The sequence below is a fragment of the Haplochromis burtoni genome, unplaced genomic scaffold (genome assembly GCF_018398535.1).
Source record: "Haplochromis burtoni strain Fernald_Lab_line unplaced genomic scaffold, NCSU_Asbu1 Contig_68, whole genome shotgun sequence".
Taxonomy (NCBI): Eukaryota; Metazoa; Chordata; class Actinopteri; order Cichliformes; family Cichlidae; genus Haplochromis; species Haplochromis burtoni.
In genome coordinates, this window is record NW_024582429.1 from 963,195 (window position 1) to 990,052 (window position 26,858).

At 41.0% G+C, this 26,858-nt stretch overlaps 2 protein-coding genes across 3 annotated transcripts in view; one reads left to right on the forward strand and one right to left on the reverse strand.

Annotated features, from left to right (window-relative positions):
- hlfa (HLF transcription factor, PAR bZIP family member a) overlaps nt 1-8,502 on the forward strand; it is a 12,270-nt gene extending 3,768 nt beyond the window's left edge. Inside the window, exons 3-4 of the mRNA XM_014334188.2 lie at nt 4,013-4,215; nt 4,995-8,502. Coding sequence (XP_014189674.1) covers nt 4,013-4,215; nt 4,995-5,210 — 419 coding nt within the window. The 3' untranslated portion in view covers nt 5,211-8,502. The remainder of the gene's footprint in view (nt 1-4,012; nt 4,216-4,994) is intronic.
- Nucleotides 8,503-10,525: 2,023 nt separating this feature from the next.
- Nucleotides 10,526-25,135, reverse strand: mmd (monocyte to macrophage differentiation-associated). Of its 2 annotated transcripts, none has more exons than XM_005924170.3 (7): nt 24,991-25,135; nt 15,040-15,121; nt 14,777-14,937; nt 13,565-13,639; nt 13,368-13,469; nt 12,951-13,020; nt 10,526-12,212 (listed from the first exon to the last, which is right to left on the reverse strand). In XM_005924170.3, the coding sequence occupies exons 1-7, from the start codon at nt 25,026-25,028 to the stop codon at nt 12,009-12,011; spliced, it is 732 nt and encodes a 243-aa protein (XP_005924232.1). In that variant the 5' UTR covers nt 25,029-25,135; the 3' UTR covers nt 10,526-12,008. The 2 variants fall into 2 exon arrangements, with proteins under 2 accessions (XP_005924232.1, XP_005924231.1); XM_005924169.2 differs by lacking the exon at nt 24,991-25,135 and adding an exon at nt 16,126-16,592.
- Between the last annotated feature and the right edge of the window lie 1,723 nt (nt 25,136-26,858).

A 26,858-nucleotide genomic window follows, 5' to 3' on the forward strand; every position in this document is an offset into this window, starting at 1 on the left:
AGCTCCCAGTGGCTCGTAAAGGTGATTAGGGTGAGGTTGGGTATTTGCAGGTTGGCAGACAAACTCCAGTTTTAGTTGGTAAGAGGCTTTGCTCTTGTATATATTACTGTATAATTTTTTTTTGAGGGTCAAGTTTTTTCCTCTTGAAAAATGTTTATGCAGCAGTTTAATGATGACTTTTAAAGAAGCAAGTTGCTGTGAGTGCTTTGATGTAAAGTTTTCGCTTTGAATGCATCAGCTGTGAAATTGTGGCCCGATATCAAGTTATCCAATAACAGCTTGACCAGTGGCTGGTTCCAGTCCATATTTCTGCTGTGACCAATAGCTGACCCATTTTACAGTCTTTGAGCAGTTGAATGCGTTTTTGAATGTCAGCCAACTTAAAGTTCATGCAACATGACGGCTTTATTTGCGGAAATGCTGGCATACACAGAGTTCACATTGGGTGACGTATCAGTGCAAGCACATTTTGACATTTGATTACCAGAAAATGCTAAATGCTTATTTTTGATTGATTATAGTTGAACTGGTAATTAACAAATCATCCATTAGGTTGTATAGAAAGTTGTGCAGACTAGAGTTTGAGGAGCTAATCTTACTCAGTGGAGGTGCATCTGTACCTTATGGGGTTTTTTCTTAGAGGCTGGGTGCACATGTGCATAAAGACACATGCGTATGTGTGTGTGTAGGTGTGTGTGTGTGTTCTGCTTGGGTCTGTCTCTGTCTGCCTCTTCACATTTGTCTCTCACGTGAACGCGGCTGGGGTTTCCTGCAGCATGCCGGGCCATGTGACGGACACATGCAGGCGCCGTGTGCAGCGCTGAGCTGCAAACAGGAGCTTGTCACGGCATGAAACCTGCCCGCTTCTCTTGTCTCCTCCTCCCTCCGTCTCTCACTCACTCTCACTTTCACGCTCCCCACCTCTCCTTCCCTCCCTACAATGCTGTCCACTTCCTGTCCAGTCTTCCTCCCCCTCCCTTGCCGGGCTCAGCTCTAAAACAGCCTCGGACTCAGAGCCAAGGCACAGACTGTACCCTGCAGAGATCACATGGACTCGGGTGTGCTTCGGTCACGTGAGCGCAATATTGTTCCAGCTCAGCGAGTCTAGTCTCGTCTAACCAGCCACACTGCCACCGTCGTCTAGCGATACAGGCAGCTGATAAGTTATCACAAGCAACAAACAAATAAAAGAGAGGGGGATGGTTTTCCTCAAACTAGCGGTTGGTTCAGAAGATGGACTCTGCTACACCGTTGGCAGGAGGCAAAGGGGAAGTCAGATCTAGGAGGGGTCAAAGGATGTGTTGTGGCGCATTCCACTAAGTTATGAAAGGTGGCTTGATGAGGGGGAAAAATATCTCTCCGCTTTGTTGTTGTGGCCAGTTTCCGCTGGTCTCGTGGAAATGGTAGCTTTCCTCTGCAGGACCAGCCCGTCCTGCATGAGTGCCCTCGAGGAATGAAGTCCTGTTGACTTACAAGACACGGAGACAAACAAAATCTACGCACTTATTATAATGAACGGGGTGGGGTGGGTGCACTGTCTTAAGGGAATTTGGTGCTTCACTGTAATTTTAATAGTTTTAGACACCAATGGAGCCCCATGGCCCAGAGGTATAATTAATATCTGATTTAGGACGCTTTAATCAAATTTGTTTTGAGTTGGTGCATTTTTTTTTTTACCTTGCCACCAGGATTTTTACGTCATGCAAATACGTTTTGACTGCCAGCTTAAAGAAGCATCATTTAAAGCCAACACAGAGGAACAGCACTTGTGCCCTTTAACGTTTTTGCACAGTATCGAGCGACTGCTGTTGGGCTCGTGTCACTCCGAGGTCAGAGTTCTGCTGGACTTCCATCCCCGCGCACAGATATGACCACCAGCTCCGCTTATCGCCGACCGCCGTGTTATCACCCACGCAGCCACATGATTACACTCACAGTAAGCTCGATACGATCATTTAGCGTGACAACAGCCTGTAACCAGCGGCGCACCGAAAGAGATAAAGTCCACAAAGGAAAACAAGTTCCACGGGTATTTCTCAGCTCAATCCTGCTTTCCCACAGCTTTTTATAAGACAGACTACCTTTCATGCCTTGTTAATTTTAGATTTCCTGGTCAGGGAGGGAACTATTTTGTGCATCCACATTCAACTACTTCCTCTCCCCTGGAATGTGCGGTCCATTAGTTTAGGATACTGCAGGTCAATGAACGGGCTTGTGTTGTAACTCTGGTAATTAGGAGCTCCCAGTGGCTCGTAAAGGTGATTAGGGTGAGGTTGGGTATTTGCAGGTTGGCAGACAAACTCCAGTTTTAGTTGGTAAGAGGCTTTGCTCTCCAGCAGGGCTCGGTTTATGAATGGTGGTGGAAGAGAGTTCAGCTATTTGTATCTTAGCTTACAGACAGATTTATCTCTACTCTGGAAACGGTGACTCTACTTACCGACTCGACCTTAGTTGACTTGCTAAAAGATATTATTAAAAACACCTTATTCACCAAACAGGTCATCAGTATTGCTCGTTGTCTAGCCCGCAGCCTTTATCTCAGATTGAGGGTTTTTTTTTAAGTATCTATACTCATAATTATAACATTGAGAATAAAAAAATAAAAAATAAAAAGCCCACAATACCATGATAGACCAACAGGGGGCTACAGCCCACATTTTGGGACCACAGCAAAAAATATGTTGACATATCAAAAGCTGGTATTAAATCTGTTCTTTTTTTATTATATAATTCCGGTTTTTTCAAATAAGTTTAATGCTGAATTTTCAAGAAAGTTAATAAAGAGGTTGAAGATATCCAACTGTAACCATTCCCAGAAAAAATGCCAGAGGAAATTCCCTTTTCCTCAGATTTATGAGCTGATAATCGGTCATTTTAATACTCCTGCATCGTTTTTCCGAACAAACCTGCTTCAATGTTGTTTTCCTTTTACTTTCTATGAGAAATCCGAAGCAGGGTGGCCACTCTCTCGAGGTTTTCTTGTCATGTGATGAAGGAACCGTCACTTCCTGTGGTTGGGACGGTGCCTCTTGAGGGGCAGACAGATGCAGAGTGAGCTCAAGGATTCAGTCTGTTTCTGTTTTAAATGCAAGTGTTCTCAAACCTCCACGGCATCCAAAAGCAGAAAGCGGTGCGACTGTGTGCACGCTGCATGAAGGTCTGCAGCATTCATTGGCCATGGCCGCTCACAAGTCCAACAATTTGGGTCGTGATGTATGAGCTGCCAGTGGATCGGCAGCTCGTGGGAATGTAGGCCGCTGTGACTCGCTTTATGCGCTGTTTTTTTTTTTTTCTAAGTGGGGAATACAAATGGGGTTTTTAATCACAAAACTAATTAGTGCTAATGTGATGAATCACTCAGTAATTGTTCAGCGAACTGGACTCGTTGGCCCTCAGCTTGAGATTGGTTGGAGAAGTCTCACACGACAGGCAGGTAGGGATGGGGGGGGGGCTGCTGATAGCTTTCAAGATGGTTTGAGAGTTGACTTCCTTGAGATCTCTAGACAATCAGTGAAATCAGCAGTATTAACAGTTCATTATAATAAGCGCGTAGATCTTGTTTGTCTTCGTGTCTTGTAAGAAGTGAGGCCTGTGTGTGTGTGTGTTTCTTTGTCCTTTTAAAGCTTGTGTGCTTGCACCACCTGCTGGGCAAATGAGGCACAAAGACTTTCTTCTATAAAAGTAGCCACCTGTCCTCAAGTCAAAGCCTGACGTCTCCTCCTGCTGCTCTAAGATGTGTGCATTCAGAGGAGAGAAAGAGCGTCCTCCTTTGTCCTCGGTCCAGCTTTAGAGCTGCTGATTGGGCCTCACCCGTGTTGCCTCGCTGCTTTCTTTAAATAGAAGTACAACTCAGAACCTTAAGGGCGCTGCTTCTGCCAAAATTAGAGGTGCTTATTGTTTAGGTCCTGCTGATTTCAAATCACGAAAGTCTTTCAACATGTAGCTCTTGCTGAGAGAATTGCATGCTTCTGTGCACTTACTGACAGCTAATGTGTCTAACTTTTGTCCTCAGCCCGGGACACCCCCAGCCCCATCGACCCAGAGTCCATTCAGGTGCCCGTGACCTATGACCCCGACCCAGCAGACCTGGCTCTGTCCAGCGTGCCGGGCCAGGAGATGTTTGATCCGAGGAAACGCAAGTTCTCTGCCGAAGAGCTGAAGCCACAGCCGATGATTAAAAAAGCCCGCAAGGTCTTCATCCCCGAGGACCTGAAGGTGACCCGCTGCTCCGTCTCTTTGTGTTTGTGTTTATAGCCGTGTGAGATCAGATTTCATGTTCTGGCTGAAATGCCGTTATGTAAGAATGTGAGAGTCTGAAGCAAGTTAAACAATGAGGGGGAGGAAGACTTTTGAACTATAAGCAAAACAATCTGTGTTCTTAAATTCAAGTCATGCAAAAAACACAAAGATAATGGCTACATTCAAGTTGGAGATAATATTTATACATCAATTTAAAAAAGGGTTTTGCATTTGAAATGTGGGACTGGGGATCATTTAAAATTTATGAGCCCCCATTTGTTTCTCCAACCATATTTATGAATAATTATTTCACTGAAAAGGAATACACATGAAATCTGTAAGTCTGCACTAACGGTGTAAAGTGATGCATGTATGAGTCGTGCATGTGCAGCGAAACAAAACAACTATAATTCGAACAGTAACGTGTTTCTGTTCTCGCTCACAGAGAGGTATGCTCGAGACAACTATATTAGGAATATCCCCTATTTATGACATCATACAGAGCCAAAAGTAGGAAAAGGTACTAAAACTTTAGTGTTTAGAGCATCATTCTTTGTGAGCACGTTAAATATGAGCATTCACCCTTTTAACTGTGTACAAATGACAGAAAATAAGGAAAAGCATAAGCTTTCATCAGTTAGAATAAATCACTGTCTCCCCCTAGTGGATGGATCGGGAACAGGCATCACATTCAGAGCTGTGTTTTTTAGCTCAGACTCTTGACCTCCCCATCCTGTCCCCACTGTTCTCTGCAGGATGATAAGTACTGGGCCCGGCGCAGAAAGAACAACGTGGCAGCCAAGCGGTCAAGGGACGCCCGGCGGCTGAAGGAGAACCAGATTGCCATCCGCGCCTCCTTCCTGGAGAAGGAGAACGCCGCTCTCCGCCTGGAGGTAGCGGACTTGAGGAAGGAGCTGGGCCGCTGCAAGAACGTTCTGGCTAAATACGAGACCCGGCACGGGCCCCTGTGAGCCCTCAAATCCCCACCCTGCCCATCCAGCACCACCACCATGCCCCCTCCTTCCACCTGACACCCACTCTACTCCCCAGACCTCCCTTCCCCTCGAATTTGAAGGACAATGTGTCTCTTTTGGTGGCACTGAATCCCCCCCCCCAGTACCTCCTGGCCCTTGAGCCCCTTCTCCTCCCACACCAACACACACCTGTATGATTCTGGTATTTTTGACTTCTATCATAAGCTTCAATTTGTCTGTACCTTCTTTTAATTTCTGTACACATTGTTTGACTAAATATATATACATATACATGGATAATGATATATATATATTTACACCTGCATACTTCCCACTTTAATGTACTGTGAGGAGTCATGAGCCAACCCACCAGCTGAATCCCCCCGCCCGCTACCTTCCACCTTTTGAGAAGTGATGCCATGTTTGTTGTTCGCTTTCATACCGATTTTATACGTGACATCAGGACTGAAAACTGTCATTTCCTTTCTTCTTCGTGTCCCCGTAACGAGCTTAAGCGCCCGCTTCCTGCTTCAAACTTGCGTTTTGTTTTTGTTTTTTAAGCCCTGTTAAAGTTGTCTTCTTCTGTTAACAACATCATCTCTTTTTTTTGTTCATGTTGTATTTTAGTTGGGTAACTCCGCCCCCCCCCCCCTACGTAAAGAAAACATGTCTCTTCCTCTGCAGTCATGCCCATTTTTCTTTCCTTCATCTCTCTCGGACACTGAGCAATAATTCCTGTCCACCGCTAACCCGACACAAGCATCTCTTAGCTCCGCCTTCTCTCCACATCGCATCCTAGCTCGTTAACTAAGCTAACGTTAGTTGACATCTGCACTAATGCGTGTCTCACAATCTGATCCAGTGCAATGTTTCCACTCGCTCAATTTCCTCTAACTCATATTTATCTACCTTTTATTTCTCAGATGGAAGATTGTTGTTTTGAGAGAAAAAAAAATATATATATATATACATATATATTTCTGTTGATATAATTGTTAGTATTAATACTACTCTTGACATTGATGTTGTTTAGCCTCCTTGTTTTTCAGATTTAAGCATGATTTCTTTGACAGAATGAAAAGCTCTGCGGTTATTTTCTTCCTTTTTTTTCCTTTTTTTTGTTTTGTTTTTGCAAAGTTGTCGATTTTTTTTGCTTCTGTTCAACTTAGCATGATTAATATGAGTGTTTTTACTTTAGAAATCAATCCAGATGTCTGTAGTCTCTCCTCATAGCTCTATGTTTGCCTTCTTTTAAAGATGGCTGTATGAATGTAAAAGGTGTTGACAAAAAGAGTTGGATGGTGTTGTCCAATACTGTGGTTAACCCAATCGATTTGTTTACTGCAGACCAAACGATTCACAACAGAGATGATATATTGGTTACAAGAGATATGTTTATATAGACCTATTCTATAAGTTGTTCTTTTTGTACAGTATTTTTCCTATACATTACTGAACTGTGTATTTTAAAGGCACAACAGATCCAGAAAATAATTAAAGAATACAAATGTATAACTCAAAGACAAATGCATATACTGGTATTTTGATATTCTGTAACAGGTAGGATGTGGTAGATTTACAGAGACATCCAGCGGCACCCAAAAAGCTCCCGGGCATCGTTATTATTATGACACTCTGGTTTGTGCAGGTGCCACGTTTAGGCTCCCATATAAATCTCATGTAACTCAAAAGAAGCAGATGCGGTTCAGAAGAGAGATTTGGGCCCGCGCACGTTCACCGCGGTTAGCGTCACAGCCTCCCCGGGGATCCGAAGCTGCCCGTGAGCAAGCTTTTAATTGAATTTCCTGCTACATAATGAAACGCTTCACACAGCTCGTTGGTTTTCTTCTTCGATGGGATGAAGTTACTATGAAGGAAGGGAAATCTGTCGCTGGTTACTCTTGCTGCTCCGTGCGATTGGTTCCTTTTGGCCAATGCACTTGTAACGTGTCCCGAACCTGAGTGATAGACACCGAGAAGCTTTTTTTCTTCTTCTTCTTTAAACAAAGGCTGACGGTGAAGATCTACAACGTTGTTGTAGTGTAGAAATTTCCGAGCATTCAGTCCAATGCTGAAGCTTCAGCTTATTGTATGGAAGTTCAGATGTGCCAGCACTAAAATGAAATTAATGGAATTTTTCTGCAGTGGATCATCTGGTAACAAAATTACCACCCACCACTTTTTTTTCGTCCTTATCCTTGTTTTTCTACACGTAATAAACTCAGTTTGTGGTTTTTTGTGCTGGAGTATTGGAGATGATATTCCCAAATACGGAATTATTCATGTAATCCAGCACGTATGGCATTTGTTACATTCCTGCGTTTTTAACACAACTCACATTTTAGTAGGTAAAGTCTAATTTATCTATTTGCATTTTGAAAGTAAGTAAATCTCTGTAATTGGTAAACAGAACTTTGATTTGAGTAAATGATTTTATTTTCTTACTGGCATCCCTGGACTTGTTATGTTTGTGGTGACGTGTTGAAATTTTAGTCGGGAATTTCCATTTTGTTCTTTTCGAAGTTGGAAGAAAAAAGGAACGACCCCAAAAAAGGCTGATATCCGCCCAGTAAAACAAAACTCACACATTCCAGCCTCAGCACCAGAGTCTGTTGAACGTAATCTATCTGATCCAAAGGCGTGCGCGATGTCAAATGATTATTTTGTAACTGTAAACTATCATCTCAGTGCTTTAGCGCTTTAGACGTTTCCTTCTCCATCCTAGCTGCACAGGCACACGGGAGAGCGTAAACAGAGTTTGCGGTAAAGACTGGAACGATGCCTCCAGAATCTCCGGAGCACCTTTCTATGAAATCGTATGCCGTGCGTGTATATATAAATACAGGAAAAAGCCAATAATGAACCCACGTGTATCCCAAAATGACCTCACTGTCAAGTGATTTCACTACCTCACCCGGAAATGTTATCCATAATCCTGAGTCTATTCCAGTGCCTTGAATACACCGACTGTTTCCCAGTCTCTCAGCAATGTAGTTTTCATCGCAGCGCCACTCGGATAGGTTCAGATCTGCACTGAAGGGCTTCTTAGTGCATCAAAATATCTACACATTATATATACTAATAACTCTCATGTCTTATTTTGGACATTACACCAGAACTGTAACCATTGTATTCATGGCAACACCAAAAGACTGTTTCAGAGTGTGCGGCTTAGAGTACTCGGTCTTGCTTGTCATGGAATGGATGCATAACATTTACTTGTGCTGTTCAGCCCTCAGCCTCTGTCTCTGTACATTGTAGTGTCTAATAAAATCCCAGTGCTTTTCTGCTTTGTCGTATTTTTCTGCCCGATTACAAAAGATCGCAGACGTTTGGTAAGAGTCCGTGTGGCACTGAACTCTGGGTCAGACTCGTTATCAAAAACATGTTTTCTGATGTTAATTTGTGACTTTTACAGCTTCTTTGTGCCTGACATGAAAAGCATCAGACAGGGACGTGATTGTTGACCAATCACATTTGAGCTGGCTGCGAACAGTGTGACAAAAACTGGCCCACAAAACAGGAAGCCTTAGCCTGGATGTCCATGATGACCCAGTAACTACCCTGAAAATCCAGTAAAACTGAGAAACTAATTACCGTATTTCCCGGACTACAAAGCGCACCTGAATATTAGCCGCACAAGCTAAAATCAGGGGAAAATCTTGTTTTGTACATACATTAGCCGCACCTGACTAAAAGCCGCGGGTGTTTCAATGTTGACTTATCATATGTAAGAGAATATGCACAAAGCGAATTGTCAGGAAAGAGATGGCTGTTTGGAGACACATCACTTTTATTAATATTTTGAAAAACAAGTTATGGGTACATATTTGCATAACTCCTCTCCATCATGCAGCAGTCCAGCTCTTTGAAATCGGTTGGTGATCGTGGATGTTTTCACACTTTTCCACGCTGTCAGAATCCACTGGTGGAGTTGGGCATAACTTGCTTTTCGCAAGCTCATCATCCACGCCTCCTGCTGAACGCGCTACTTCGTACGGTACTACGTTGCCTGGCGGATGGACATGTGACCAACATACCACTCTTGAACCCCGATCCTTCCGCCAGGCAACGTAGTGCCGTACAACAGCGGAACAAACAAAACAAATCCTCTTACGATATGACAAAAAGCATAGACAATCCATAGAAAAGCCGCACCTGACTAAAAGCCGCAGGGTTCAAAGCTTGTGCAAAAAGTAGCAGCTTATAGCCCGACAATTACGGTAAATCAATCGGTTAAATATTTATTAAAATAAAACTAGAAAAGGATGGATGAGTAGTTTTTAAAGTAAGTTGAACTGCACATCAATCTTCTCTTCAAAAGCACTCAACACGTGCTGTGTGAGCTTATACAACCTTCATTTACTTAATCTGAAGAATCAGTTTTTCCTTAATGTGTTCAGGAGTTTCCACTGTGGGGTGCCGGTTTAACTGGGTGCGTTGAGGGGACGCCCACATGCCATAGTGCTGAGAACGGCCGGTTCGAGTCCGACCCGCAGCCCTTTGCTACCTGTCTGTCCTCGTTTTCCTGTCGTTTCTTCACTTATCTAATAAAACTGAAAAAGGCCAAAAAGAGACTCCACTCTGAGCACTTCCTGAACGACCAGCCTTCTTGTCCTATAATCGCAGACACTCTTCGGCGGAGGTTCAACTCATCCTCTTCGAGCCACGATCTGATTCCTTGGGTCGACGGCTGCAGCTCGTGGCTGTAGGTGAGGGTGGGAATGTAAATCACCCAGTAGATGGACCATTGGGATCACAGGATGGTAACCTCAGAGATATTTCCTGCTTTGTGTGAAGAGAAATGATGCTTTGTGTCTAAAAAACACAATTATCCTATCGTTATTGAAAGAAACAAAGTAATGTAAATATCACACCGAATACTGAATCCTGTTTGGATTCGTGCTTCAGGGCCTTGAATCACTTTTTAAAATGATGATCACAAAAGTTTAAATTAATAAGTTTAAGTGTATAAATCAGGCTTGACACTCACTACCAAAAATATATTTGAAGCACAAAGAAGTAAAAGTTGTGACATTAGCGCTGAATATAATATAACGGATAATTATGCAGACTCTGGGGCTTTCTTGTTAAAGCAGAATTACATATTTATCTGTTGTAGAGGGATATTAAAAAAAAACCCAGCAGCAGCCTAAATGAAGAGCCTGAGATGTGCTCGTCTAAATCCTCTTAGAAACTCAATAAAGGCAGATTCTAGTTTCTTTTGTATGGAGCGTCTAATGAGAGCTGGATTAGACACAGACAGTCAGTGCAAAGTGAATTTAGGAGAAAACCTGAAAGAGATGCAGACGTAGGGTTTCCTTGTTTTTTTATTCTCACATCAGAAAGGTGGAGAAGCTTTCATGGTTATGCAGCACCGTTAACAGCCAACAGAAGATATGAGAAGAGTTTTGTTTCCCCTGCAAAGGCCAGGAGCACGTCATTAACAGAGCAAAGAAGAGAATATACAAACATTACAAAACAGTGGTTAAGGAAATCAGTTGGAGAAAAAAAAAAATCATTCAGCTCCAGACATCACTAAGAGGAAAGCAACAGGATTATAACTGTACAAATCAGGAGCCGTGAAGCTAATTTACAAAACCAGCAGCATGAGACAAAGACAGGAACACGAGGATTTCCCCACTGATCAGACCCTTCCAAAGACTGCAGACGGGGAACGCTGCTCAAACCTGAGCAGTCAGTGGAAACAAATGTAATACTGGACCACAGTACAAAGGTCGTGCATACAAACACTGTTCACATTACAGAGAAAGTGGAAAAAAATAATTCTGTCTCCTTTATCCACCTCACCTGATTTTTCTCTCATGGTTTGGCTCATTACCAAAAATCTAACTGAAATAGCATGAGTCGCTTTCATTACGCCTGCCCACCAGCAGGGGGCGCCAACTACTTAGAAAAGAAACAGTGGTTCTCTGAAAACTGCATCTGGTCACAGAAACAAAGCGCTGTGCATTAGACCAAAAAAGTGCAAATGTGAATCAGATGGATTTAAAACATCACTGTAACTTTACAGAAAGCAAAAAACCAAAAACAACTCCATGTGTTCACAAAACGTTGCCAGCAGAATTCACTGAAGCACTGAGCGGCTCTACACACTGTACATGTGTAACTACTGAGAAGAGTTTTCAATGTCGGCTTGTTTGGCATTGAACGTGTGGTTAGATCACTACTTTGCTTCTTGTTTGATCAAGTTTAAATCAGTTTTCCATTTGAAGAAATGCTTCAGTTTAGACAACATTACAGACCTTTGGCTTCTGTTAAATAAAAGTTAAATTCAGCTCCTACATTAACACTAACGTCTGATTTAACATCGTATAAGAGCTACTGATCAGAGTGGATATTTAGCACCTCATTCGATATCCTCCCTCATGTTCAAAACACTGAAACTAATCAATCTCCGAGTTTTGACACTCAAATAACCCCCAAAGTGGAATGTGACTGACTTCAAGTGATACAAAAGACGGCTATCAAATTTCTCAAATACTTTCAAATATTTATGAATGTGGTCAACAGCAAGTGTAAAAGTTCAAAATTCCCTTCCTGACTGTCAAAGGATTTGTTTTTATTTTTACAAAACGGCTATAAAGTAGCTTTTCTTCATTGGCTTAGAAATCTGTTTTCCTTGTTAGAAAACAGTAAACAATTCACGGTCATTGTTTTCGTAAACCTTACGGCTGTCGTTGCAGCTTCAGCGGGCAGTCGAGGGAGTCGCCCCGCGCTCGGCGCGAGAGCACGAGGGTGACGGGACGGGAAGCGCCCTGTCTGGGGTCGCGGTCACGAGTCGAGGAGGGTGTCTGAGCTGGGAGCGTTGTAGAGGTACTTCCAGATGGCGTAGTAGTGCACTGCCGCCGCCAGCGCCACGAACATGTGCCAGATGGCGTGGGCGAATGGGATGACGCCATCGCTCTTGAAGAAGAAGACACCGAGGCAGTAGATGAGTCCTCCACAGGCCAGCTCCTGAAGACCGTCTGTGTTGCTCTGCAAAAACACACAAAAATGGATACATGTAACATATTCATAAAATATTACTGTTTAAAACACATTGCTGACTGTGCACTGATTGGTTGAATCGTTACAACCGGTCCAGTGAGCAGGCCGGCAGGAAGAATCGGGCAGCTGGTTTGTAGCAGCTGAACACTCAAAATGAGATTGAGTAAACCGTTTTTTGTAAGCGCATCGTGGACGGCGTCGTTTTCACGGACGGAAGACAAAGTCGAAAATAACTTTGCAAGAATGACTCTCTACACCTGAGCAGCTAACCCAAGTAAAGTGTGCAGGACATAACAGGACATAATGAAATATCAGAAAGTGCACACAAACCACCAAAGCACCACAAAATCCTGCAAAATATTAACAATAAAACATGCAGCATGCACTGAAAAGGATTACTGAGATGTGTGGCTGCTATTTCCACTGAGACCAGTAGAAGCAGAGATTAAAACAAAGACGAGGCGCCACAGCGGGATTCAAAAATTATTTTTGCAGCTCTGAATGGTTTTATATGAATCATTAAATCAAAAAGAAAACTTTAAATGCATCGTTTGTTTTCTGTGAACTCTTGTCAAACACTCTAAAGAGGAAGTAAGACACACGGCTAACAGCTCCACCCTGCAGCTGCCGCATGTTCGGTTTATCGGCTGAGATGAAGACGTGATGTGAGGGTTTAAGACTTAAGCTGAATGTGATTGTGCTTGTATTAATAAAAATATATATTACCATTGATGTCACCACAGATGCGGGAAAAAATCCCATCGTCAAATAGAAGGCCAGCTCAACGAGTTTATACCTGTGGAGACAAAACGGGGGGGAAAGTGTGTGTTTACGAGGTCTGCGCCATGCAAAGGAAATGTGAAACACAAGCAAGGCGGGGAGATGATCAGATCTGACACGGGCGGCGTTTGGAGGATGTGAGAAGGTGAAATCATGAGGAAAACGGATTTTCGGGCATGAGTGTAGAGTTTTGAGACGTGTTTTGTATCCAGGGAAGAGTTTCGAAGCACTGTGGTTACTTCAGACTAACACAGAAAGACATTTCTAGCTATTGTGATTTTTCTTTCTTGGCTTTCTCAATAAAGTGTAAAAAAGAATGAAGAGTAAAAAATACTTGGCGAGCTCACTGTGACATAAACTCACTTTTCATGGTAGTTGAAGACATAAATGGTTCCAGCAGCAGCCATGAGCCACACAAACCAGCGCATGTGTGCTGCGAGGGGGCCCAGTTCACGCAGGTTCAACCTGAATAAAGATGAAAATCCAAATTAGATCAAGTTAGATCTCCGTGTATGACTCAGGTCCAGGGGAGTATATCATGCTCTCTGTCTGACACTCACCAAGGTGTGTAGGAGGCAGCAATGAAGAAATAGATGACCACTCTGTCACACATGTGAAAGCAATGCTCCACTGACCTGAAACAGACGACACGCAGGTTTAAGCCTTTTTCCTCAACAACCATCATTTTCATGCCCACATAGGCAGAAACATTTCCGGCTAACAGGAAGTGAGATGTGAGATTGTGTTTCCATACCAGCAGTGAGTAATTTGCAAGTGTATGGAAATTATTGTCTGAGCAGGACAGACAGAGAACCACAAAAAAAACCCAAAAAACAATGAGGTCGCAGGTCATTTGTCTGCAGCGTGACGCAAATGCAAACAAAGTGAATTTGCTAACACGCTAAAGGTAAACAAAAGAAGATGGGACATGCGAGTCACCATAACAGGTCAACATTTCACAGTATCAAAGTATGAGAAGCGCCACACCCACTCACATGATTTTTAAAAAAGCAAAAGAAATAATGAAACGGAAAGAGCCTGGCATGAAGTGTGAAACCTCGTGAAGAACACAAACACGCTAACGAAAGAAAAGCATTACTCGATACACAGTAATGTTGTAATTCGCAGCGGCGTCTGAATATGTAGCATTATGTCCTGCGCAGTGAAAACCAAAGCAAAAATGATAGAATGACAGAACAATGGCCGATGGACGAGAGGAAAGATGGCAGCGTATATCTACCTAAAAGCAACAAAGTATTTGTGAAAGTAAAGCAACAAAGAATGTTGATTTTATTCATTTAGCTCACACCAAATATCATCATCATATTTTAATTATTTAATAACAAGAAAACAAAGGACTGTCCAAATGTGTCTTTTCCAAAAAGCTCACGATATCCGGAGACCGATCGTATGTATGAAAGCTTTTATTAGAACAGTCACTCAAGGTAATACTTGAAATTCCATGAGATGACCTCAAGCACAGATTAGAAGTGGGCCATAAGGGTCCGTCTGCTTTGCATCACTTAAAATAGCACCAGATTTTTTATTTTATTTATTTATTTTTTTTAAATGGATGCATGAAGCAGATGATGAGGACAGGAAGTCAGAGAAATGGCACAGAGAATGTGGGCAATTTCCAAAAATAAAAGAGCCTGTGCAGACTAAACGCTCCACTTTGGAAACACTGGAACAAAACTAACACAAAAACACACCCACGAGTATTTCTGGCATGAATCTTCTGCCTGAGTGCTTATTAATGCTTCAGTCCTCACCTCATGTGACTCTTCTTCCAGGTGATGATATGAAACACGGTGGAGACGAGGAAGAGGGCACACAGGCCCATGCCGTACACCCAGGCCGTGATCCTCTCCCAGCGGTTGTCCGACAGACAGTGCAGCAGCGTCATCCCCACGAAGGCTGGCACGATGAGGAGCTGCAAGGATGAGGGAGAAATCACAGAATAAATAAATTATTAAGACAGTTAAAGAGCAACTGTGAAATTACACGGAGGCCTAAAGAGTTTGGAGCCACTCACTGCATGGGTGTAAAAGTTTGCAGCATGCTCATAGCAGGTAGGCTGGTAGCGGCAGTTTGCAGAGGCCCGTCTGTTCATGAACCTGAATCGCACACAAAAACAAACAGAACAAAACATTAAAAGACCCCAGGGCACCTCACCAACAAACCCACCCTTCAGTATCTGCGCTTTAAGAGAGGAATTTAATTACATCAGAGGGACAGCTCAGGTGGAGACAAAGTTTGAGCTGTGGATGTCCCTAAAAACAAAAGCATCCAAAAGAAGAACTTTATCTAGACAATGTGTGTACACTGATTTTTTAAATATTTATGTACATTTATTTATTCATTCTAACATCACATATTACACAACCCGTGCAAAACAATTAACATAGGTTACATGTTGTATATGTGCTTATGCATGTGCCTGGCCTTTATTCTTATCATTAGAGCTATCCTACCTTCCAAGTACAAAAAAGAAATACCAGCAGACAGATGAACAACAATATTCTCACATTTAATGCTTTGAAATATATTTTTCTTAACACTGAAAATGCAAATACTGCACAAATCACACTTACTCTCCTGCACTGAAAAAAGTCTGTACACAGTTTCAAGTAAATTATGATTTTGTTTTAAACTTTATTTAAAAAATAAACCAAATCATTATAAACAGTGGCTCAGTTTGATCATATTAAATATTCTAGAATTAACAACAACATCTGCCATTAGCTTATTTTACTGTCTCCGAACCAAAAGATTAAGATATTTAATTAAGATTAAGTGTAAGATGTAAGTCGAGGCCAGAAAATGAAGCACTATTTTAAAATCAATGTTCGAAAAATAATTTATTAGCACTCGTAGACTGAATTATTAATTTTAAATCACAGTTTGGCGCCAGTTTGTTAAAATTTAAACGTTTCGATATTTAAAGTGAAAGTTCCTTTCGTTTGTCTAACACAGCTCTTTGCTAACGGCCAGTAGGAAGAGGAACCTAAACACTGAGTGCTTTATAAAAGTATGCAGCGTTGAAATCTCCCTGTTTTTTCTCCAATCTCATCCAGGCACAACCAAAACAGCATTTTTCGTTTTTCAGATTTCCGCTTACCTCTGAAAGCTGTTCACACGCTTCATTCCGGTGTCTTTTTTAACCGCGGGAAGCAACGAAAAATGGACCACAGCCAGCAAAGTAAAGAGCAAAAGCTCAGCTTTAAAGAGGGAGGGATAAAACAATAAACTGTCCTGACAAGCCAAAGGAAACGAAAGGCCTAGCATTAGCTAGTCGGCTAACGTTCTGCTGTTCATAAGCTAACTTGCACTACGGCTACAAGGCACCGGCAAAATTAATACCCCTGCTGCAAAGGCACCATTTTAGTCTTTTTCGTAATACCATTCTGCAGCAAATACTGACTCACTGCCTCTTCTTTACGCAATAAAGATCCATAAGCACCCCCTGGCAGCCAAGACAAACTAAAAACACCCCCGCAAATAAGCAACCCCGCCGGCCAAAGACGAGCTGCTACCCGCTGATCCGCTCTACAAAAAATATGATTTCTTTTTGAGCAGCACAGAGTCACAGCAGTGGTGAGATGCTGAGTGGCACGGCATGAGCCAATGAAGAGCAACGGCGTCGGAAAACGACCAATCAGACCTCAGCTGGGCGGGATCCTGTAGAGGGATGTGTCATTTTTGGTTGACAGTTAAAATAGTGACAATGGCACAGTTTATGGCAATGGTCGTTGAAAGGATAGTAATAAAACACAATTAGTCTTTCCACCTTCTAAGATGCATAAGGCTCAATTGAAAGTTAATTAATGATTTACCAGCACTTTTACAGCTTTACAATAAGTCATTAATATGCCGGTTTTTTTAATAGTTTTCAAAGATTTCCGGCTGCTGTCCATCATCATTAAACTTCAGTTTATTAGGAAATGTTTGACCTTTGACGTTAAACTCTGAAAATATGGGAACAATGGTTTCCTAACCATTGTTTGATTTGTTTAATTTTTAACTGACCTCCTGCAAATTAAAACAAGAGTGATTTCTAAGTTTCCTAAAATATGCCAGGCTGTGCACACTCAGTAGTCTGCTGCTGTTCTAGTAAGCAAAACAAGCTCTGTGGGAAGATCTTCTAAGATGGGGATGTGGTACATATCACTGTTGTTGTCCCTACAGTATGCAGTCACCATGAAATCTTAGCATGCAATGCTTTAACTCAGTTTCAGCTTCTTTTTGCAGATATTAATCATATGACAGATTTTGCAGTAGGCTTAAAACATGGAACATGGGCCGCTTTATCTTAAAAGTTTCTCATGGTGCAGCACGAGTTTATGCAGCAGCAGACTGACTCACACAAGCAGAGAGTGAACTACACACAGTATCACACTGTGACAGCCTTGTTACATAATAGCACCACAACTTGACCAGTGCCCCTTAGCTACAAGAGAGCTGTGAGAGTGTTTATGTAAGACTGAAGTGAAATCCTTCGGATTAATGAAGTTCACGCCGTGCAGTTTTAGCCTCAGAGCATTCGTACCATCTTCTCTGTCTACGAATGTTTTATAGCTCAAAGAATTTGAATATTTTTAGTAAATACCACAAAAATCTGGTTATATTGCACATCGGAAATTGTACACCCCTCTTGGGTGTAGCCTGTCACTGTAAATAAAAATCAGCACACAGCAGTTACTGCACCAGTGAGGGCAGAGAATAGGATTGATCCAGACAAAGACAAACGGCTCATTGTGCTTGGTTGAGTTTTAAAAAGGACGTTGGCACAGACAATGGGAGAGTGCCAGAGGCCATGTGTCAAAGGACAATGTCTTCTTCTGTTCGGTTTCTCTCTTAGTTGACACTGGCCTGAGAGCTGCAGGTGGCAGCCTGTCACAGCAGCCCAGGGTAGCTTCCTGTCCCTAAACAGTCCAGGCCTGTCTGTGTCTCACTAGCACTGATCACCTTCTCAGCTGGATGGAGTTTCCCTGCTGTGTAACCTGCACTCTTGAATCGCAGGAGCAGCTGTATCAATTTGCACCTACTCCTGTCACCATGAGGGCAGTGACTGGATTTAAAGCTGCAACCTCATCTTACTGCTTCCAATACTATTGTCACGGAAAACAACATCCAGTGCTTCACCGAAGCCCTACAGTTCAGGAAAATCAAGCAGATTTGTATTTTCCTTCTATCTCGACTAAAACAAACCAATAATTAACTAATTAATTTGAGGTGTTGTGTTCATTTAGAGTTAGAAACTATCATTATCAGTCTCTTGAGTCACATTTCCAGCCTTCTGTTTACTCTCCTTTAGCTCTGTTTTGGTCACATTCTTCCTCAGCTGCTACACGATCAGGTGCTCTGTAAATAAGTGACTGTTGCGTTTGAAAAAAAAAGACTATTAACTTGAAGAGTAAAAGAATGGACTAGAAAGCTAAACAATGGCCTGAAACTCACTCACAAAAGCCCAGAAGAACTGCAGAGGCCAGCACTAGTTATTTGTTATCTTTTATCATATATCAGACTTTATCTTTTTTAATTGGTTTGATCGACCTCTTCTCAAACTGAATTTGAGAGTTATTCAATGATTTAATCAGAATTAAGATGAAAAGTTTTATAGGGATCAAAGCAAAGGAACCAAATGGTCATTTTACTTTGCATTTTATTGTCTCGTGGAAATACTTCGCCTCCGGTGCAGCTCGACCAACAACAGCCCAGTCAGAGAATTCAAATGAAGCAGCTTATGTTTCACTGAGTCACGAAGCTCACGCTGGACACCTAAAAGCCTTTATACAAACTTCTCCATGTATGTGAAATTATTCCAAAGGACCTGCAATTAGATTGTGATGCGTTACTTCTGTCCTGTTAGCACTGACACACCTGTTAGAGCAGGATTTACCCAGCCGGCAGAATGATTATGATAAAGAGCGATTACATTATTACACTGACAAACTACAGCTGCAGCGCTGCTCTGACAGACTCTTTGCATTTTATTTTTCTACTGCTGAGTGTAATATTTCATTCCTGCAATCATTTATTGTTTGATTATTTTATGAACTAATTGCGTTAATCCAGAAATATCAAAAGGAGACTGAGAAATGTTTATATAATTATGGAAATTCCTAAATGTACTACTTTATTTTGAAAAGGAATTGCAACAGCAATTTAGAGTAAGCTGAGCCGATTCTGTGTTATTTAACTTACATTTGAGTGTCTTTGGTCATCTTTAATCTGGAATAATTGTTTAAAATCACAAAGTTTTTATCTTTTTTTTAAATCACAGTCCATATTTCTGATTGAATGTAGGACGCTCTATGATAGCCACAAACTGGGGGCTTCGTATCTAAAACGTTTACTACTTTATAGTACTACTATATAAGTATATAGACTGACAGAACATTGTTAAAGTTCTCACTGATTAGGTTTTGGAAATACAAGTCCAACCTGTCTTTGCAGATGACGTAAATGCTTCCAAAGTGTAAACATGGGGATTTTTACAGTAAAATGTGACGCGATCTTCAGCATTTCCTGCTTTGCCGATCATTTCTAGTCCCCACACACCTGTTCCTTGTTTTCTCATCAAGCCACGGCACATCCCGACCCTGTGATGCTAGAATCTGAGTATTTTCACCTGATACAGAGGCCAGCTTTCTGTTTTACTTCAGGCTTGTGTGTAACCACAGCTAAAACAAATCAAATCTTTGTAATCTCTCTGCAACTGTGTGAATAGCTACAGTTAGAAATGCACACTATCTAATCTTCCTGATAGCCCAGGGTCAGGGTTCAGGTATGCTTATGGTGCACCTGGAGAACTTTCAGTTTCCTTAAAAACATTTACTGCAGACAACACAAGGTGGAAAACACGACTCAGTCCTCCACATGTAAATACTAATGCAGGATTAGCAGAAAAGCAAAGAGAAAGCACGGCTCTCGGCTCTTAGTAGATTTGTCTTGTAGGGGAAACGTATAGATAAGTGCCCTTGGAATAAAAGAGGCTTTATGTGTACATGTGACAGGGGGTTAAACAGCTTTGTAATTGGTTTACTGTTTCAGGGTAGAATGCAAAGTCCATGGGTAATATCCAGTGGGTGATGAGGGGGAGGGGAGGTGTTAAGGAAATTAGTATTTAAGACATCATTTGGTTGTTGCATATTAGCTAAATGAACTGACTGTGTTTGAGAATAGAATAGAATAGAATAGAATAGAATAGAATATCCCTATACACGTACGTTGCCGTAATGAAAAAAATGTACTGAATGTATTTAAAGTGTCATCACAAACCCCAAACATAACTTTACTAAAAATGAAGGCAAATAGTTGCTTTATTTTATTTAAAATTAATGACAGTTTTCTTGCACTTTTTGATTGCAAATTGTTTCCTTTTGCTTTCTCAAAGAAACGACAATCAGTGTCGCACTACTGACAGTATGTTTTTGCTTTGCCTCATTATGTTGCAAACCTTTAATAGAAACATTAAAGTTTGCCAGTTTGTCTAAATAACTATTTAAACTTAAAAATGTTTAATTTGGCTTTAGCATGATGCACAATATAAAAGCACAATGGATCAGCACCTTTAAATCCCAGTGATTTTACAAAGCTTCTCATTCATCCAATCACCTGCGCTGCACGCTGGCGTGGCAGAGCCTGAACCTCTGAGCCTGTTAATGATGGACAACTGGTCTGACGGGCAGAGGCACAGTCACCGCAGCACGAAAATGCAAAACTAAACAGAGTATTTAGGTCGGGAGCTCTCCCGCTGCAGCGTTTTCCGTACCCACCTTAATTAATCTCGCATCTATCAAGCTGAGCCTGCCGCTCTGTGTAATGGAAAGCACAAAGGCAGGATTACTGCATCAAAACGTGGCTGCCGTTCTGTCCTCTTTTTACACACCTCAGTGTCAAAGGCCAACATCTATTATACCACAACCAATACTAAGAATGAGAACTGACTGTACTTTAACTGTGTCAGCTGGGAAACACATCCTCATTAGACAGAAATAATTTGGCCTCATTTAAAAAAAAATCAACTCCATCGATACACAAGAAGTTTTAATACAGTTTTAAAGTCTCATGTCTAATAGATTCTGGAAAGTATTGATCACGATGTCACATTTTTCATTTTGGAGGAGAAACTATTGTGAGAGTAGCTGAAATCTGCAAAAATACAAGAATTAGAGTGATTGAAACATTGACTCAAATATTACAGTGTGATTTTGATGTGTGCATGATATAATTAAAGTCTGCTGTTAGTACATTTAACCACCAAACTAAATGCAGTGACCTATCTTAAGTGAAATTAGTGCTTAGTGCACATATTCACATTTTGTCCATATTTTATTTAATAATCTGTAGTTTATTATTCTGAACAGTTCAAGGCACTGTTAATATGTTATAGATTTATTTAGGAGTGCTGTGATTGGTGTTCGGTTTTGATGTTTTTTGGCTTTGACTTGTCGATGTTGTGAGATTAAGCCATCGATGGACCCCATGACCACAGTAACACCTTTACTCTCATGTACTGTAGCACATGTACAGTACATGAGATTATCCTCATACATGTTATACGTATCTCTGTACAATTTTTCTATACATATTTCAGTACATTGTTGCCTGTATATACAAACTTCAGTTGCTTATGTATGTAGGACCACTTTGTGTCTTCCTTTTATATTTTATATAACTTTCTCATCCGCGGGATAATAAAGGCCTATTCTATTCTATTCTATTCTATTCTATTCTATTCTACGCATTCGTACTATGTGAAACAAATATTAAAAGGTTGTAATTTTATAATAATTAAAAGGCTGTAAATTATAAACTAAAAGTGCAGTTTTAACAGTAGCAAAGATCTTTTAACGCCCTCTTTTGCCCATTGACCTTTGACCTTTGGTTATGAATTGGTTTCCTTTTTAATTGGGTAAAAAAAATTAATGTGTTTAAATTGGTGTTAATTAAAACTCAGTTACTCTATCATGCTATATCAGGTTTATGTGCCTTATCTTTTATGCTAGTTGCACTGTTTTAATTTGCACAATCAAAATTATTTATTGATTTAATTTTTGCACAAACCAGAGAGAATCTAACTGAGGCTATTTCTGGAGCTGTTGTATATTTGTCTTCTGTTTGGCGAGCCTTTCCCTTTACAAAGAATCATCCTGACCTCTTTTATGAATGTGATCTGTTTGTGGTGCATTTCTTAGAAGATCCAGGATTACACTGAGAGCCATCCAGACTTTAGATCCAGATTCAGACACAGCTATTTCTGTTGAGGGCTGGCAGCACAGCACAGCCGTAATCACAATGTCCAGAATAATCAGCAAACAGGACGGCTAGCTTCGTTTTTTTCCAAGTTTAATGTTGTTTCCTTTTTGTTAAATCCCAGATGTCTTTTTATATTTGTTTCTGTAAAATGAAACTGAAGCTATCATTAATGAATAAACTGCAAAACACGTCGCTGTACCATGATTTCAGTGTTTTATAGCTATAATTACTGCGTATACTCCAAACTGTTTCTGAAAAGTTAACAACAATCATATAAACTAAATGCAAAATATTTTATATCTCCAAATGTGCAACAGGAAAGTTGCAAACTGCTGGAGAAAATGTTGTGAAGCAAATTCAGTTCAGTTCAGCAACATGTGTTTTTATATGTAAAGCACCAAGAGTCGCCTCTGGGTGCTTGAAGCAAAGACACATAATCACAATTCTTCTGTCGTCTCTGAAAATTTGTTTGAAACAAAGACAGAATAGTCAAATAACATAATTTACCAAATGAAGAGAAAGACACCAGCGGACTCAAACATGAAACAGAAAAAAGATCTGTCTGCTCCGAAATATGAAGAAACACTGAAGCAAAATTAGAAATGGAGAAATAAACCGACGGGGTTACGAACAATCACACAAAGAATCCATGCAGATGAGTTAAAGCTGCGATTCAGCTTTTTGTACTGCTACTATTTATTGTCACACATTTAAATAATGATAAAGGGAATGATAACAGGTCTTTAAAATTAATGCAGTTCTTTTACATCTGTTAGGAGATTCTTAGATAATTAGTTCGTAATACTGTAATCCTGTGCAATATCCCATCTGCCCTCCCGTCATATTTCTTTTCAAGATTTTCTTATTTAATCACTAGTGTACATATATTTATATTTATAGATACATATATATTTAGTCATCTTTTCTTTTTTACCACGTCTCTCTAATATTTTGCTCCTTACTATTTTTCTATTTTTTTATTATTTTATTATATTTTATTATATTTTCTTCTACTGTACCATGCTGCTGAGTGACTGCTGCTCGTCAAACACATTTCATTGCAATGTTGACCCTGTGCTAACTTGCATATGACAAATAAAACGGAAAACTGACTTTTCTGCTTTTTAAATTTATTAAATGTATATTATATTATCAATTGTTAATTTGATTGTTTTCTTTTTGTTGGATCTTTTGTTCTTACATGCGGAGCTTTAAATACAAAGAACAGGAGGTGAAAGCTGCAGGGACATAAAAGTAAAGTGAATATCTTTTGATTTACTGATGTGTGAAAAAAAACCTACTAAAAGTACTAAAAGAAAACAGGCAGCATGGGAGTACTGGGCAGGGATGAAACAACATCACACACACACAACATAACTAAAGCAACACATTTGAATGTTAATATTTACATTCCTATTTGACCCTTTGAAGGAAAAACATTACTGTACTGTTAAAAATGGTCAAATCAGTGACCTGCTGTTAAAATACCTTCTCTCTCAGGGTTGGCATTTGCGATATTTAATTATATTTGGTATTTTAAACTTATATCCACCCTGTGACACTGAGTACAAGACAGAAACCATTACAGGTTGACAGGTTTTAGTGTCTCAGATGCTCAGATTACAGAGCCAGGAGCACCGGGGTCATTATTGTTAGCTGATTTCTTTTTAGGAAACGCTACAACTGATACAATAGAATCTCATTAAACTAAAGTAAAACATAATGTACCGGAAACATCTTTAGTTTTAGTCTCAGTGTCTGTGATCAAATTGGTCAACACAACCATCAGGAGTCGGTCTGATTTCTGAAACGCAGACCTGACTGTGCGTTGGGTGTTTGTATTGTAACACCTGGTCTGACTTCCTGTCAGTTATCACTTATATTATAATTAAAACAACAACGAGCAGTTAGAATAATAAAAGGCACACGAGATTAACAACACAAACGACCTGAAGTGAAAGTGTAAACAGTTTGATCACAACCGGAAGGAGCATAAAAGCAGATCATAGCCAAGTCCTGGAAAAGCTTTAGAGATGGAGACGTTAATAACACCCTCTCGTGCACTCTCACTCTGCAGCTTTATGTTAACTGTGCACTGTTTGCTCGACAAACACAGCTACTGTGAGTGCTCGCTTGTTTCTCACACCTTGATATGCTTTATCTGCACTTCGGTGATGTGGCAGACAAAAGGAAACACTTCAAGCTTAACCCCGGCTTTATGCTGCTTATTCTTATCGAAATGTTTAAGATAGAAAGCAAATTAACTTTTAACGTGGGGATCTAATAATGCTCGCTCAGGAACCTGATAAGAAACTTTCAACAACTACATCGATGCACGTCACATTTCCTCGAGTTATGTAAGAGGTGACAGTTAGTCCTGCCTTAAACAATTGTTCAGCACTGTTCTAAGCGCTTGGTTTCAATAAAGCCAAGATGACTGTTTTATATGGCAAAGAGGTGCAAAGTCCAAAAACACTGAAGAATCTTTATTCTGCATAACAGCACGTTTTATGTTTTTCTAACCTTAATCCAGAACCTTTCATCCCACCCTTCTCAGTCAGCGCAACAGACATGCCCCTCTTATTCTTCGTCTTTTATTGGTTGTGACATTTGCTTTCCAGAGGTGACTGCAGGCTTTGCCTTTAGATCCTTGAGATAAAGAGGGATTTCACGTGCATGCACACAGTACTTAAATACATCAACACATGTCACTCTCCCTTACCGTCCAAGTTTGGTCCTATGTAGGTCAAATCGTAGCATTGTCCCAGGAAAAAAGTCAAAACAAAACAACAAAAATAACCCCAGAAAAATGTAAAAAGCAGTGTATGTGCAAAAATGAGTTGGATATAAACAGAGGTAAGTTGCACTCAGACCATCGTGCTCTTCTTCTCCCTGAAGTCTGAGTTCGATGGCTCGTGGTAGGTGGTGATCATGTTGGCTGTGTCCCACCGTCCCACAGGTGCTGAGGAGTTCTGCATCACCACCAGTCTGATGGGAGACTGAGTGGGTTGTGGGTCCGGGGCGTACTCCTTGGTAGGATCTTTGCCCCGACAGTCATACATTATACAGGATATCAGGAAGACGAGGAGCAAGATAACGTAGCTGGCGATAAGGATGCAAAGGTTCAAAGTGACGGGGTCAATCTCCTGGTAGTTTTCCAGAAAGCCCATGATGCCTGCCTCATGCTGGGTGGCCCAGAAGGCCCTGAAACCAGCACCTCAGTGGACGGAGAGGCAGAAGGCGTCAACGGCCGCTACACACCAAGAACACTAAGCAAGCCTGGTGACAGCAGGGCTCTCTCTCTATCCTCTTCAATCCGCCCTCCCTCCTTGCCCTCCGTCCATCCTCTCTGCCTCGCTCCTGTCTTCTTCCTCCTCTCTGTGTCAGACGAGCGCTGTGGATGTGTGGCTTTGAGGTAAAAATACTTTAATCCTCATCTCTCCTCCAACCTGGAATTTCTGCCATCCCTAGCTCTCTTTAATAGCTTCAGTTGTAACACAGCAACAGATTCTGTGTTACATCATCATGGGAATATTTAATTACTGTGTATGTGACGTATTTTAGCGTGTGTGTGTGGTGTGTGTGTGGTGTAATCTTAATCTTGATTGTAACTGGGGATTGACGGAGGAAGCCATCTGGCTGAATAGAAGCCACTAAAAAGTCACTCAGAGCTCACACACCAAGCAGAAGACTCAGTCTCACAGAGGGTGCGACACACTTTCTTCCTAAAATATCTTTTCAATGATTTTGATTTTGCAGAACGTTCAAATCCAGACGGATTACGGCACCCGTTGACCTCCGGGTGTCACAGAATCAGAGATTACCACGAAGGGAATCATCTCTGCTTGTGCACGGCACACGGAGGTGGGAAAAACAGGAAATAAAAACAGCAATAAATAATGTGGAACGTCTCAGGTCGTGTTTGCACCTGTTGCTGCAGTGCAGGAAATTTTGAGTGTGATGGACAGCAGGGGGCAGCAGTTATCAGCATTAGAAGAAGTAAAGCTGCAGGTCAACTTTGACCCAGACAACCTTTCTACAAAGAGAGCAGAAATCAAACAGCAACTCGTGTTGAGATAATGACATGAAAAATAAAGAAAGCTACAATTTTTAGTGCAAAACCTTCTGGTTTTTCCACACTGAAGACAGTCTTTGTGTGGTGTGAGATTACAAGCTGGGAACCAAGTTTTAATAAAGAATAAGCTACACTAAAGGTCATCACAGATACATAGTGTGCTTCATGAGTAGTAGTCCCAGTGGTATCAGTATTAAACACACAGCACTCCTAGCAAAATAAAACCAAAGTCATGAAATTATTGGTTTAAAACCTTTTACAATACTATCTGCAGTGCTTCCTAAAAACTGAAATACTGCAGATGACATTTGATTAATAGAAAATCAGAAAAGATGATCCCACAAGCGTGTTTTCAGACAACATAATCAATCAGGAGAATCACTCTGGGACCTCAGAGATGGTGCAAGAAAACTGGAGACTCCAGCTACAAAACAAGAAGGAAGAGAAAAGAGTAGATGAAGGAGCTTTTATTTCTTTATTGTAATGTTTCCTGCCTTTACTTAGAGCTCTACGAT